Raw genomic sequence first — 14,814 nt, 5'->3', positions numbered from 1 at the left:
CACCAAAAAAAAAAAAAAAAAAAGCATCAAAAGTTCAAGGGCATTGGCCCCTCCCACCCCCACCCACCCTGTACGAAAAAGTGCAAAACATTATCACAAAAAGGGGGTTCGGAGGGGCCCTCAGACTTGGCTCCTGAGGCCCATGCCCCAGCCCTGCCCTGCCCCGGACACCGCGTCCGGCGCGGTCGGGCCCTGGCCAGGAGGCCTGCACGGGTGGCCCGCAGCCGGCCCAGGCTCAGGCAGGGCCATGTCATGCAGGTGCCCAGCAGGCACCGCCCCCCCACAACGCTCCCACCCCCAGCTCAGGGCTTCCACCGCCCACTGCCTGCCCCTGCCCGAGGCTCGGAGCTGTGACGCTGAGCCCGGGGCTGGCTGGAAGGGTTGGGCTGCAGGGAGGGACTGGAGTGAGAAGGAGGGAGTCCGTCCTCGGCGCACCCGGCCTGGGTCAGCGCTGCCTCGACCGCATCCAGCTCTTCGGCCGCTGCCTTCAGCTTGATCCGAAGCAGCGCAGCGTAGGTGCCGTAGCGGGATTTCTGGGGCAGAGGGGCAGAGACTGTGGGGCGCCCTCCACACCTGCCCATGCCACTGCCCCTGGACCAGGGAGGGGCGCCAAGCAGGCTAGATGGCAGGTGCCTGCCCACCTCTGGATCCCCTAAAGCCCCAAGGACTGTGAGATGATCCCCTAGCAGGTTGGAGACCCTCTGTGGTCCCCCGGGGCTAACACCTCCTGAGCTTTGGTGGAACTAGGAAAACGAAGCACCTGGCAGATCTCTCATTTCAGGACCCTGGTGGGTGTGGCAGGTCAGCTCCGTTCTACAGGAGAGGAAACCGCAGCTCGGAGAGATTAGGCAGCCTGCCCACAGCCACCCCGCTGCCTTCACTCAGGCCCGTGCCCTAGCCCCAGTCTGAGCTCGTGTGGGAGACAGGGCCCGGGCAGGAAGGTTTACCTCAAACTCCAGGTAGGCCTCCTTCTGCCGCTGCTCGTCAGCCTCCTTGCCGCGGGCTTTCTTGCCCTGCTGGGCAGCCCGGTGCTCCCGCAGCTCACTTGCCATGGCCTTCAGCTTGGCCTCGTGGGTCCGCACCTGCTCCTCCTAGCAGCCAGAGGGGAGCATGGTCAAGGTCCCTGGAGCCCATACCGCATATGTGTAAAAATTTTTAAAAGGTGCTCCAAAGCCACTAGGTGTGCCCAACTGGGGTTACCTACCTGGGAGAGGCGGGTGGCAGCGCTGGGCAGCAGGGGGCGGCTGAACTTTTTCTGGGAGCTAACAGCAGCTGGGAAGGGAGGTGCAGAGAACATGGCAGCCACCACATTGATGCGAGTGATCCAGGACTGCATCTGCTCCAGGCTCCTGGGGAAGACAGCGCAGCCCCGTGGAACCTGGGCAGGGTCTGTGTCCAGAAATGGCAGTCCTGGACCAGGGTGTGGCCTGGGGAGGAACGAGGCCATCCAGGGACAAAGGGAGGGAGCAGGATGGGAGGGGGCACGAGGGCCTGGGAGGGGCAGGAGGAGGAGGGCACTCACGGGGCCTGAAAGAGGAAGACGCGCCAGTCCGCTGTGCGCAGGTAGAAGACGTGGGGCCTCTTGCTGTAGTCACTGGCGCGTGTGGCCAGGGCGTGGTGGATGCTGATGGCATTCTTGAGCTCCACCTCTGAAAGGGCCTTGCCAGGCTGGTACTCCTCCTGCAGGGGGTGCCCGTCTTGTCCTGGCCCCTCCAGCCCACCCACTCCCCAGCCCAAAGAACACGGCCCGCCCGCACCTTCTGCAGGTAGAGGATCATGCCCTTGAGGATTCCGTGGAAGCTCTTCCAGCCCCGCTTGCCCCGAGGTGCTGGAGGGGAGGGAAACAGGTCAGGGGGACCGGGCACAGGCCCGCTCCCACCCAGCCCCCAGGTCCTCCTCCGGGCCTGGCCACGTACTCTTCCTGCAGTCAGGGTCTGCGTGCACCTTTCGCACCAGGGCCCCGTGCTTGTAGACGGCAGCGCCCGGCTCGGGAGTCAAGTCCAGGAAAGGGCTGGAGCTGCTGCCGCTGCCCCCGCTGACCCGCTTGATGACCTTGGGGTTGGGGTCGGCCAACTCAGACAGAGAGCGTCGCAGCTCCTCCTCGTCTCTGCAGGTGAGATAGCCTCAGAGGGGGCTGGCCATGCAGCCACAGCCCCCTTCAATCCCGACCTGTGTGGAGGCGCTGGGGAGCCCCTCAATCTGAGGCTCCCCCTTCACAGTACAGCCCTCCCTCAGAGAGCGCTGTAGAGTGGGGCCACAACGGTCTCTCCCAGCAAGCCCCTCCTCTCCACTCCTGCACGCAGCCTTCTGCAACACAGACACATGGCTGACGCTGCTCTGTCTCAACCACACCCAGCACCAGGCTTTGCGCATAACCTGATGACTAAATGGTGGCACGAGAAAAGCATAGCTTCCTAACAGCTCCCTCAGTACATCTCCTGGTTTCCAGGCCCTGATAGCTGTCAGGTTAAAAAAAAAAAACCTGGATTTGGGGCCAGTGCTGTAGCATTGCAAGTTAAGCCTCCACCTGTGACGCCAGCATCCCATGTGAAGGCTGGTTCAGAACCTGGCTACTCCACTTCTAATCCAGCTCCCTGCTAAAGCACCTGGGCGAGCAGTGGAGGATGGCCCAAGTGCCTGGGCCCTGCACCCACGAGGGAGACTCAGAAGCAGCACCTGGATTTGGCCTGGCCCACCCCCAGCTGTTTCGGCCAATTGGAGAGTGAACCAGTAGATAGAAGAGCCTTCGCGCGCGCTCTCTAATTCTGACTTTAAAATAAAGGGGGGGGGGGGGGGGGGGCACTGTGGCATAATGGTTAAAGCCACCAGCTGCAGTGCCAGCATCCTATATGAGAGCGGGTTTGAGTCTTGGCTGCTCCACTTCCGATCTAGCTTTGCTATGGCTGGGAAAGCAATAGAAGACGGCCCAACTCCTTGGGCCCCTGCACCCATGGGGGAGACCTGGAAGAAGTTCCTGGCTCCTGGCTTTGGCTTGGCTCAGCTCCAGCCATTGCAGCCATTTGGGGAGTGAACCAGTGGATGGAAGACCTTTCTCTCTCTCCAGCCTCCCTGTAACTCTGCCTTTCCAATAAATAAATAACATCTTAAAAAATAACATTTTTTAAATAAATAATTTAAAAAGTTGGATTCTATCTTGTTACTCCCTTGCTCAAGAACCTGCAGTAGGGGTGGGCATTGTAGTGTATTGGATAAAGCCAATTCCTGTGATGCCAGTGTCCCATATGGGTGCCATTTTGAGTCCTAGCTGTTCTACTTCCAATCCAGCTCCCTGCTAATGGCCTGGGAAAACAGCGGAAGATGGCCTAAGTGTTTGGGCCCCTGCACCCATGTGGGAGACCCAGACAAAACTGTGTCTTAGCTTCACCCTGGTTCAACCCTGGCTGATGCAGCCATCTGGGGTGTGAACCAGCAAACGGAAGATCACTCTCTCGCCATCTCTCCCCCTCTGTAACTCTTTCAAATAAATAAATAAATCTTTAAAAAATAAAACAAAAGGAGCTGTCTGTTGCCCCCCACATGAATCCTATCCTATGTCCCCAGCGATGTTGTCCTCCTCGCACTCCTGATCCCAGCCAGGCCTGCTTCCTCCTGCTCCCCCATGACACTCATTCCAGTTACCACACCTCTGCCAGCTCAGCCTTTTCTCTCCCAGTGCTTCCACTTCAAGACTTGCCTCAGTCCCAGTCCTCCAAAAAGCCTTTCCTGACCCCCCCCCCCCCCCCCGCCAACCCTGGACTCTGCCTCCTCCTCACTCAAAGCCTGGGGGCTTCCGGTTAAACCGCACAGCCGCTGGACTCAGCAGATGGCTGCAGCCTGAGTGATCTCTGGGTGCTTAAAGGAGGACTCTGCCCTCAGACCGGAGCCCTCAAGGCTGAAACTGACCCTCCTCCTCAGACTGGATTCTTCCGAGACTTATCCTGCGCCTCCCTGTCTCTCCTGGGAGCTGCCAAGCAGAGAATATGGTTCCTCGTTCTGTGACATCTGGGATCTCTAGGACCTGAGGGAGGCCTCCTGCGTCACTGGTCAGCACCCTGCCTCCAGAGACTAGGGCTGCCAGGGGCCTCCCTGCCCCCAGTCCCAACCCAGCTTGTCATAACAACCGCTAGAGACAAAACACAGCCCTAAGCCCAGGCAGGCATCACCAAAGAAGGATGTGAGGCAGCCTCACCCACCTAGCCTTCCCGACAGCCCCAGGACTCGGGGCCTCCCTGGGCAACCCCTACCCCATGCCCCATCCTCATCCCTAACCCCACCACATGGGCCCAGGACTCACATGGCCCACTGCAACTTTTCATTCTTGATGGAGCTGTATAAGGCCTGGGGAGGGGAGACAAATCAGGGGTGTGGGTCAGTCCTGGGAAGAAGTCCACCATGTACCCCGACGTCAGAGCTCAGAGCCCTCCCTCCCAACCTGGGAGAGGAAAGAGAACTAAGAGGGAGGGGCAGCAGATTAGAACGACTGAAAGCACTGGCTGAGGAGTGGAGTCCTAAGATGCAGGCCCCCAGAACACCCCCGGAACGCAGGACTTGGGCCAGGTACCTGTGGGCAGGAATGAACGCAGCAACACGTGGGGGGGGGAAGCAGCTAGCACAGGGCACCCTGGCAGTGGCTGACGCACAGGTAACGGTGGTTGCTATTCTTTGTATTGTTATTAAGGGGTTATCCCACTCAGCTCCTGGGCAGGAGAAGCACGGTCCCAGGGGGAATGCAGAAGCGCTGGCTGAAGAACTTCCATGCCCTAACTATGTGCCCTTCCCACATGATAAACCCACACAGAGTGCATGGGGAAACTGAGGCCCCAGGATAGGATAGGGAACCCCCTCTCAGCTCTGTCCTCGGCCCGTAGAGAACACACCCTGATGGCTGACAAGCTCAGGCCTCTGCCACCAAGCTAAATGCCACGGTGGTCCCCCTCCTGCCCACGTGCACACTCCGGAACAGCAGTCTAAGATACAAGGGTTTCAGCTCCCACCCCAACCCTGCCGGAGGCGCCTGTGCCAATCAGCTCTCCTCCGTACAGTTGGCCTGGGGCACATTTGGGGCCTTGCTGTGGCGGAAGCAGAGAATAGGCTCCAGGAGTGGTGCGGACTACCCCTCTTCCTGGAAGTGGTCTGGCACATGGGTCCATGCCAGTGCCTCTGACTGTGGGGGTGCTGCCAACAGCCTGTCTGTGAGTGGGTGTGTCCCCAGCATGTGCGTGTTGGGCTAAGTGTGTGGCGTGTGATGCTGCCTGCATGTGAGCTGGGTGCAGTGGTGACGTCGGTGCCGTCCCCGTGATGGGACACAGCACCCCCACACTCTCCAACACACCGCGATCGGCGACTCTCCCAATGCCCACAGCCGTGCTCAGCCACAAGGTTAGCCAGCTTCCCACTGAGCACACCCTGTCTGGGGGTGGGTACACCCCACAGCCTCCGGCCCCCGCACAGCACAACCCATGCTAATCAACACAGTTTCTCAGCACACACAGACCTGGCCAAACCCAGCACAGCTCACACCCTGAACGCTCACTTGCTCCACTCTGGCCAGGAAGCCGAAGTGGCCACCAAGACAACCTGCAAGCCCTGTCTCCAGCCTGCTACTCCGTGCCTGCACCGGCTCAAGCCCTCTGGCCCACAGCCACACCTTCCTTACAAGGCCCTGAGCCCCTAGTGTCACGCTCCCAGCTGTCCCAGCTAGAAATCCCTTTTTCTCACCCAAACTCTTCGGTTTGTTAGGCACACCTGGGCTCAAGGGGTCTGTGTCCTCCCGCCCCCCTCCCCGGTCAGCCCATGCCCACCTCTGGCTGCCCACGAGCTCTACCCCTGCTGGGCTCCCCCTCCGCCCCACCGATGGCCACCTCAGCTTTGCCGCTCCCCGCGCCCCTCTCCAGCCGCCCCCCTCTGCCGCCCGCGAGCCTGGCGTGGGCAGCGGCCCCAACGCCCTCACCGCCTTTTTCTTCTTGCGGCTCTGCAGACGGCTGACCACCAGGTCGGTGTAGAGCACGGGCTTGAGGCTGCGCGAGCGCTGCGGCCAGCCGTAGCACAGGGTCTCCGCGCCGCGGTGGGTGCGCCCGTAGCGCACGGAGCACAGCGAGCGCGAGCGCAGCCGCCCGGCGCTGCTGTGGATGCTGTTGACGCCGATCATGCTGGCCCGGCCGGCGCGCCGCGGCCGCCGGCCATGCCCCCGCCCGCCCTCCGCCCCCGGACCGCCCGGACGGCCCGCGGACGGCTCCCCCGACAGCCGGCGCGAGCGGCGCGGCCCGGCCCGGCCGGCTCCCACCGACGCACGGAGCGCGCGGCGGCGGCGGCGCGGTCTGCTCTGCAGCTCGGCGCGAGGGGAGGGGGGGCGCCGGCGGCGAGGGGAGGGCGCGGGCTGGGGGCGGGGACGGCGCACAACGGAGGCGCCCGGCAGCGAGGGGGCCCTCGGCGCGCCGCCGCGGGGAGGGGCGGGGAGGCCAGTGGGGGCGCTTTTGCGCGGGTGGGCGGCCCTGGGGACACTGGCAGGGGGCACGGGAGACGCTCGGCCCGGGCTGTCCCCGGGGCCAGGAGCTGGCTCCCGGTTCCTCGGGGTGGAAGGGGTGGGGGTGGGGGGGCTAGCGGAAGGATCGGACCGACTCCCCACGGCGTTTTCCCCTCCGCCGAGGCAGAGGGTGCGCGGGGCTGGATGAACACAGCCACGGAACAGCTCTGGCTCCCCGCAGCCCACCCGCAGGTACCCTGAAACGCCCGTGTACATACACCCCCCCTCTCAGGAATACGCCCCAACTAATCAGACGCGCCGCACACGCACCCCAAGCCACAGGCCCTACAAATTCAGATGCACACCTCGCACTTTACAACCTTTAACTCACACACACCTTACTCACCGGCTTCTGTCATCAGCCAGCCAGCCAATTCGAGATGTCCACCCCAACACACAAACACCCAGCGGCGCCGGCTCGCACGCGCACGGAATCACCAGCCCTCAGTAACGCACGAGCACAGCCCGCCATTCAAACCCTCGCTGCGCCGACCCCTTGTCACCGACGCAGCTCAACCCAAGCACACACCCCAACTCGCGGACAACCTAGCTCTCGGTACACCCCCAAGCCACTGCCCCGCTCGGGGTCGTCCTGTACAGTTTCTTGTGTGTGGGCGCCCACAGCCCCTTCCTTTCAACCCTGGGGGTTTCTTCAGGTGGGCCCAGACCTCTCTGGATGAAACACTGCTGGCCAGGGAGGAGTGCTCCGCGGAGGGTCGCGCCCTGCTCCCCTCGGGGTCCGCACCAGTCCCTGTGTCTCTGACCCCTGGAGGGCCCGCCCACCCCGGCGCCTGACACCCGGGCTCTGGGCCCAGCTCGAGCCCGAGACTTCGGAAGAGCCTTTGTCCCTCTCAGGCCCCTCCACCTCCGGGGTCCCTGCAGCGCAGCGGCGCAGTTAGGTCTTTGTGGCTGTACACCCTGGGGTGGGCCGCGGTGTGCCTGTGGACGGCAATGCCAAGACTGGCAGCCGCCCGAGGCCAGAGCGGGGTCGGGGGCCTCCGGCTCCCCTCCCCCGCCGCGCGCCGCCGCGACTGCACGCGCGTGCGCAGGTTCCGGGAGCGCCGCGTGTGGGGGCAGGGAGAGGGGGCGGTCCCCAGGCTGAGTCACGAGAGCCGGGGGCCAGCGAGCCCCACCCCGCCCCTCCCTCCGAGTCAGCCGCCGCCTGGGTCCTCCAGCCTCCCCTCCGGCCGCTTCTCCCTGCGCCGCCCCCACCTTGAGCAGCTCCCTGGGGAAGTCGCCTCCATCGTTGAGGCCCTCCAGGTTCCCGATGAAGTCTCCGCAGGTCATGCGTTTCCCGATGTTCTAAGGGAGGCAGCAGAGGCCTGTGAACCTGGGGCCCCGGGGCCTCCCAGGCCTTGAAGAAGTCTCCGCACCGGGGTCTGTCTTCCTAGCGCCCGCCCGCCCCCACTCACGTGACCATGGAGATCGGTGTTGAGTAGCATGAGGGCGCAGGTCAGCGTGTGGGCGCCGTCTAGGGAAGAGCGGGCGTTCAGCCTGGCCCCCCCAACTCCTCCTACCCCCCACCCCCGGCTCTAGCCCATCCGCTTTTGAAACTCCCTTTGGCCCACAGCAACACCTTAACCTAAGTGAACCCTGGCCAGCCGAGACCTCCTTTCTAACAGATCCCTCAGGAAGGACCCCTGCCTCTTCTCAGCTTCCCTTCCCTGGCTCCCAGAGTGTCTCTGAGCCCCACGCAAGCCAAGCATTGTCTGCAGGACAGCTGTGCACAAACGCATTGGCACCTGCCTCTTCACAGCGCACTCTTGACCTGCCTACAGGGAAAGTTCCAGCAACATCCGTGTAGACAGCACCATCTGCACACATGCATGGTCACGTGCTTACAAGCATGCTCCTACTCCTGTGCCCAGCCCAGCAGCCTCAGTGACCCCACAAGACCACCCTGCTTCCCACCCTCTCACCCTCTGAGGACAGGGCTTCCGGATTGCACTGGAAGTATCGCTGGGAGAAGTGGGCCAGCACACGCTCCCGTTCCTGGGTCTCGCCCATTAAGGCCAGCTCTTTCAGAAACACCCTGGGAGGGAGGAAGAGGAAGCACTCATCCCCACCCAAGGCCACTTTGCAGGCAGCCCTGGCCCTTGGCCATGCCCAGCTTGAAGAGGGCGATGTTAGCGTGGACAGAGGGGGCTCAAAGGAAGCACAGCTGGGGCCCTGCCCACCAAGCCTGGAGAGCAGGGGCTGTTCTCACAGCACTTACCACCCACCTGAGAGCCTGATCCAGCGTCATGCCCGTGAAGACAAAGAACTTGAGGTACTCGCCAGCCACCAGTTTGCTGAAGTCATTGCTATAGGTGGGGCAGAGAGACAAGTGGGGTCTCAAGGGGAGGCGTCAAGGGATGGGGGGGTCGCCTAGAGACATGGGGGCATTCGATGGAGAAGATGTGGAGGCGATGCCCCAGGATGCGTCCCCTCCACCCCCTCCTCCGTGCCAGCCTGGTGGCTTTACTTCTTGCCAAGGTGCCGGGCCACGTCGGCCTTCCTGAAGCCGTCTAGTCGGTACAGCCTCTTGGCTAGGCGCTGCGCGGCCTCCAGGTCCGCTTTCTGCCCGTTGGACAAGGTGTCTGTGCTCCCCAGAGCCAGCCGCTCTGTGCTGTCCAGCTCTGAGTCCGAGTCAGACACCAGCGGGTTCAGAGGTGTTTCGCTGCCAGGGTGGAACACCAGCCCTCAAAGCCCATCCAGACCCTCTCTCTGTCTCCAGACCCATAAGACAGAGAAGGGGAGAGAGGGCCATGGGCAAAGCATTTTTTTCTCCAGGGCAAGATAATGGTACAGGTTCTGTCCATCAGCCTATTCCATCCTCAGTCCTTTCTATGGAAGGAAGTCCTGCTTCAAATCTAACCACATCCATCTTTCTGCCATAAGAGTGCTGGCTGCACCCCCCAAAGCTCCTAAGTTTGTTGTTAGGTATAGAGTCCCCATCCTCACATGGAGCAAATGGGCAAGGGTGGGAAGGGGGGTGCAGGCGAGGAATGCTGAACGGTCAGGCAAAGATGTGAGAGCACTTCTCCTCCTGCTCCCAAGTCTTCCCAGGCCCTGCCTTTCAGGGAAAGAAGTCTCTCCTTTGTGCTTCCATCTACCCACAAAGCAGCAGACTCTGGGGCCACGATGATGGAGGTCAGGGTGTACCCCCAATTCCCTTTCTTCTCCTACCCTTCCCACCCCAGCTGCTCTACTCCTAAAGCCACCTGTCACCCCACAGACAGAGGCCGGAAACTCCTGGTTGCTAGGCAACCCAGTCTCCCTGGCCACCCCCTCCTGTTGCCATGGCTTCCATGACTGAGAGGGTAGCTTGCAAGAGGGAAGAGCAGAAAGGTTAGGCTGCGAAAGGACTTCCTGGAGCAGGGTGAGAGACGCCTGACTGGGTGGGGGGGCGGGTGCCACGAGAGGGGGGAGATGGCAGAGGCTGGTGGCTGCGTCTTTGGAGAAGCCTCCAGGCTGGGTGAGGATAAGATCACAAGAATTCCAAGCGGCTTGGAGACTGCCTAGTGCCAGGGGCCCTCCAGGAGAGAAAGGAGGATGGTCCTGGGGAATCCTCAATTCTGAATCACGGTTTCTCGGATCAGTGAATCTGAGACCAGGGGGTTTCTGTGAGGGGCTCCCCCAACAGCCAATGGCAAAACAGGCATCCACATCCCCTGGCTATCTCTACCAAGGGATCAGGAATGCGAACTGCATCCCCACGTTCAGGAGCTGCCCCTTTAATCAGCTGTGCCTGGGGCCTGAAGGATTACTCACCTGCCAAGGGGTGCTGCCCCCGGCCCAAGGCTGTCCTCCGAGTGGCAGGGACTAGGGGGCTCCCTCCCCGGGACCAGCTTGGTTCCCGGCTCTGCCTCCTCCTCCCCTCTCTGTGTCCAAGGACCATCAGCAGCGGAGCTGGTACCAGAATCCGGTTCAAGAGGGGCAAGTGGGGCACGAGCAGGTGGGTCGGGCCGGGGGGCAGGGGGTTGGGGAGGCAGCTCAAAGGTGAAGAAGGGGCTCTGGGTTGGGCCAGGTGAGGCCAAGGCCTCCAGCGAGGCGAGGCTGGTGCAGGAGGTGCCCTTGGCCCGGTGTGACTCCAGGATGGCTTCAAACACACAACTAAAAGAGTCAGGCCCATCCGCTGAGGGGCTGGTCCCAGGAAGAAAGGGCACAGGTGACTTGAGAGGCCCAGAGTGAGGCATCTGGCTCCCTGGCCTGCAAAGGCAGGGAGAAATCTCCGGTCAGAGGCCCAGAGCACAAGTCTTGGGCAGGATTTCATTGAATTCACAGACTGACTCTGTCAAGGAGGTTATCACCCCCTTTTCAGAGGCTGCTCACCCCCTGAGAAGCCATTCAGCCCTAGCCGTCCCCAGCGCCCAATCCCTCCCTCCCTCCCTCCCTCTTTGCTAATCTCCCTTTCTTCTCCTTTCCCCTGATCCGCTTCCCTCCTGCCATCCCATTTCTATTTCTGGTAACATCTTAGGAGATGAGGCTCCATGCTGCCGTGGGGTGTGAGACAGAGACATGCTCCCCACCCTCGTGCCAGAACCCATTTCTCCTGGCTGCATTCTGGCCTCTGGCCTCTGACTCTGCCCCCAACCCCTGTCTCCCCTGTCCTGGCTGCCCCCAACCCTCCAGGGCTCTTGTGGGTGCTCCTCCATCTCCAGAGCCCTGCCAGGCTGGAGGCCTCTGTCTCAAACTCTTGCTCCCAACAACTGCCCTGCCAGCACCCCCTGCTCCACTCTCATCTTGTCCTTGGTCCCTTTTGACCCCAGCACTACCTCTGGGTCAGCAGGAAGGAGCAAGCCCCTGTCCCTTCCATTCCCCCACTCACCGGGCCCCCTCTGAGGCTTCAAACACCTCGTCGTCCACATCCTCTTCCCCGCCTGCCTCATCTTCATCCTCATCGCCACTGCCCAAGCTGGAACCAGGGCCCAGGCATGGGCCAGGACGTGGGGCAGGCAGGCGGGCAGTGCCAGGCAGGCGCTCAGAGCTCGGCTGGCTCTCGATGGCGGAATCAGCCTCCTCCCGCTCGGCCAGCACCTCATCGATGTCAGTCTCGCGGTAGCACCTCAGGGGCACCGTGTCCAGGTCCGTCTCGGAGCACTTGGCTGCTCGCCCCACAGACACCCCAGAGCTCTGCCCTGCGCCCGCCCCAGCTGCGGATGGGGGGGCCTGCTCTGGGGGCTTAGCACCTGTGGTATGCATAGGCAACTGGGCAGGAGGTCAGCGGTGTTGGCCCCCATCCTGATCCTGCTCTGCTCACATGGGCAGGAAGTTCTTTCACAGTCTAGCCGCCATTCTCCACCCCCCACCCCCACTACAAAGTTAGCTTATTCAAACCAAGTTCATGCCGGACAGCTCCGAGGAGCCTGAGGGAGACCAGCCTCCTGGGCCTCTCCAAGGACTGACCCCTGGTGTCTCATCATTCCTACTCTCTACCACCTGCTACCCCTGGTGCCTAGCCTGGCCCCTGTCCTCCAGGCTGCACCATAACACAGATGGGCAGACTGAGGCCTGGAGAGGCATTAGCTGCCTCAGGAGCCCAGGGTCCATTTGGGGAAGGTTTGAGGGGTTGCCAAGGGGAAGACCCTGCCCTGTTCACCTCACTTCAGTTCCAAGCCTTACCTGAGCTGGGGGGGTCCAAGGAGCCATAGAAGAATTCCCATTTGGCTCGAGCGATTCTCTGGGCACGAGAGGAGACTTCCCAGGGGGAGGGCCAGGTGTCCCCCTGAGCCAAGCAGGGAGGAGAGACACAAGCACCCGGAGATAGAGCCAAACATAAAAGGACACAAGAATATGGGACAGAAACAGACATAAAAACATGTAAGAGAAGGAGGTCCAGAGACACAGGGACAGCACAAAGGGCACGAAAGAGACAGATTTAGGACAAATTAAAGGATTCAGAATGGAGCAGACACACCCAAGCCAGACAGGGACCCAATCCTTGCCTCTTCACTGGGAGTCCAAGGGAGCTTGTATACCTGGTTCAGGAATCCAGTGTCAGCAGGTCCTCGGAAGAGCGTGGCCAGGTGCTCAGGGGGCCCCCCCAGGCCATTGGGGAGAGAGGAGTAGAGGCCATCTGCCCCAATCTGGGATGCAACTGATGGCCCCCGGACAGCGTCCCGGCTGCCAGGAAGGGCTGAGCTTCGTCCAGCTGGGAGGGGGTCTGATGTGGATGCCTCCAGCCGAAACTTCCGGTTGGAGCCAGGCCCAAGGGCTAGGGTGGGTCTGGGAGGAGAAACTCCGCCCAGGTCCCAGCTCCGACTCAAGCCTCCTGGAGCCGGTAGCCCATTCAGTGGCCTCACACTGGCCTTCTCCACAAAGCGGAAGATGACCACGGAGCTCCGGGCCCCTGGTGGAGGCTGCCCAGTGGGTGAAGAGGGTGCCCAGGGCGAGGGAGCCACACGGGGTGAGGGGGGCCCACGCAGAGGTGTACAGGGTGCTGTCATACGTCCCAGTTCCCGGCCTCGGGGACCTGGACCTGCTACTCGCCGAAGCAGAGAGCCTGTGCTGCCATACATGCTGGCGGGGGGGCTCTGGGGCACTGGGCCTTCCGGGAGCCAGCGGCGAGGGCATCGTGGTGGGGAGATGGCACAGTCGCCTTCCGAGCAGAAGCGCATGGCACCCTGGGCCATGCTGGGGCCGGGGGTCAGGCTGGGGGGGCAGGGATGGCGAAGCCAGGCGGGGAGTGAGGGGGCTGCATGCTCTTCAGACAGGCCTGTAAGAGAGGAAGGGAGCAAGGGGTGAAGTGCTAGGGAGTTAGGTGGGCAGGAAAGCACAAACAGGGAGGGGAACGCTGGCTGGAGCCTCCGAGTACCAGGGACCTAGCCCCCACTGGGAACACAGGCCTAGAGACCCCACCCCTGGGGGCTACTTCCACGGAGGCCTGAGAAAACAATATGATCCACCCCACAGGCCCCTGGTTCCTGTCCTGCCTGGGAGGAGAGAGGAAGCCAGTTCAGAAGTTGAGGGAGCCCAGAGTCCCCTGGCACTGTAGAGCTACTTCTGCTGTGAGGGAAGCTGCAACCCCACCCTCTGATCAGGAATGTCACTTGCATACAGCCGTGGGCCCCCTGTAGCTCCCTCTCCTCCCTGAGTGGTGGTGGGGGACTCAGGCCTCCTGGAAGGAGAGGGAGGAGGAACAGGGGTTATCTAGGGACGGGGATGGGTTGAAGGCACGGGGGATGGGGAGGGAGGCCTGAACAGCAGCCCCCCACCCCGTCCCCACCCCATACTTGCTGCATGGGAAAGGAACATTCTTGTTCACTACACAGGTGCGAATGGATACACATCCAGCTACAAACATGCATGCACACACACGTGCACACACACATAAGGACCAACATGTCGGGATACAGTTATACACAGTCATAGGCAACACCCTGGCACACACGGGTGCAGACACACTGCTCAATGACACACCCTCATGCACTCACAGTCATAACAAATATGTGTGTAATGGGAAGGCGCATACTTGTCTTACACACACACACACACACACCATCAACAAACAGGAACACACAAAGAGGCACACAAACCTACACACAGCCTCTCACTACCCACAGACACAGGTAGATCAGGCACATGCAGAAACCTACTGGTCACAGCCCCCCACCCCCAGCTATAAAGAGGGACATTTACCATTTACACACAGACTCAGGCATGGACACACACCCTCCCCTCCCCCCTCCCACCTGTCACCGAGTCTCTGGCAGGGAAAACTGCCCCGAATCCCTTTCCTGCTGCCTTCCCCGGGGTGGCTAACGGATCTTGTCCAGCCCGAGAGGGCCATCAGAGGGGTAATAGGGCTTCTGGGGGCAAGGCAGGGTAGGGGCAGAGGTCGGGAGCAGCAATCCTGCCAGGCAGGTTCCTGAAGCTCAGCGGGGGCCCAGGGCATCCCCTGTGCAGTCCTCACTCAGCAGAGCCACCTCTGTACTCACCGCTGCTCGCCGGGAGCTGGGACCGAGGAGAGGCAGGGGAGAGGCTGGGCCCAGCTCAGCTGTGAAGGCAGCGCGGCTCCCGCTCGCTCCAGGCCCGCCCGCCTCTCAGTCCCTCCTCCTCCCCCGATGCACGCCACTCAGGCAACGCTAATCCCCACCCCCCACCCCGCCCTCTCCCAGGGTCCCGAGTCCCGGAGGCTGCCAGCCCCCGTCGTCGCTAGGTCCCCGCTGGGCTCTCCCGCCAACCTAAGACCCGCCCCAGTTGAGGGGGAGGGCGATTGGAACCCCTGCTTCTGTTCCCCAGATCCTCATGAGCCCCGCCCCGCTCAAGTCCACGTCCCTGTCGTCCACCGCCCCCTGAACCGCTCGTCG

The 14,814-nt window shown here is 62.1% G+C and overlaps 1 protein-coding gene across 4 annotated transcripts; it reads right to left on the bottom strand.

Moving 5' to 3' along the window:
* Positions 1-289: 289 nt before the first annotated feature.
* On the bottom strand, positions 290-14,506 carry PSD (pleckstrin and Sec7 domain containing). Of its 4 annotated transcripts, none has more exons than XM_062214709.1 (17): positions 14,443-14,506; positions 12,484-13,220; positions 12,128-12,230; positions 11,334-11,694; positions 10,277-10,714; positions 8,988-9,182; positions 8,746-8,826; positions 8,443-8,555; positions 7,936-7,994; positions 7,736-7,825; positions 4,295-4,338; positions 1,917-2,107; positions 1,758-1,828; positions 1,523-1,680; positions 1,205-1,349; positions 948-1,091; positions 290-533 (listed from the first exon to the last, which is right to left on the bottom strand). In XM_062214709.1, exons 2-17 carry the CDS (start codon positions 13,135-13,137, stop codon positions 303-305), a joined length of 3,078 nt encoding a protein of 1,025 aa, XP_062070693.1. In that variant the 5' UTR covers positions 13,138-13,220; positions 14,443-14,506; the 3' UTR covers positions 290-302. The 4 variants fall into 4 exon arrangements, with proteins under 4 accessions (XP_062070693.1, XP_062070692.1, XP_062070694.1 ...); XM_062214708.1 differs by having other exon boundaries at positions 12,484-13,622; positions 14,443-14,501; XM_062214710.1 differs by lacking the exons at positions 12,128-12,230; positions 14,443-14,506 and having other exon boundaries at positions 11,334-11,713; positions 12,484-13,701.
* Between the last annotated feature and the right edge of the window lie 308 nt (positions 14,507-14,814).

The sequence above is a fragment of the Lepus europaeus genome, chromosome 17 (genome assembly GCF_033115175.1).
Source record: "Lepus europaeus isolate LE1 chromosome 17, mLepTim1.pri, whole genome shotgun sequence".
NCBI classification, from domain to species: Eukaryota; Metazoa; Chordata; class Mammalia; order Lagomorpha; family Leporidae; genus Lepus; species Lepus europaeus.
The sequence above is the reverse complement of the archived record's forward strand: the minus strand, read 5'-3'. Positions and strand labels throughout refer to the sequence as shown.

Coding starts and splice junctions, on each gene's coding strand:
- PSD (XM_062214709.1), bottom strand. CDS start 13,137: ATGGCCCAGGGTGCCATGCGCTTCTGCTCGGAAGGCGACTGTGCCATC. Junction 8,827..8,987: donor GCCCGGCACCTTGGCAAGAA/GTAAAGCCACCA, acceptor CCCCACCTATAG/CAATGACTTCAGCAAACTGG. Junction 1,681..1,757: donor TGATCCTCTACCTGCAGAAG/GTGCGGGCGGGC, acceptor CACCCCCTGCAG/GAGGAGTACCAGCCTGGCAA.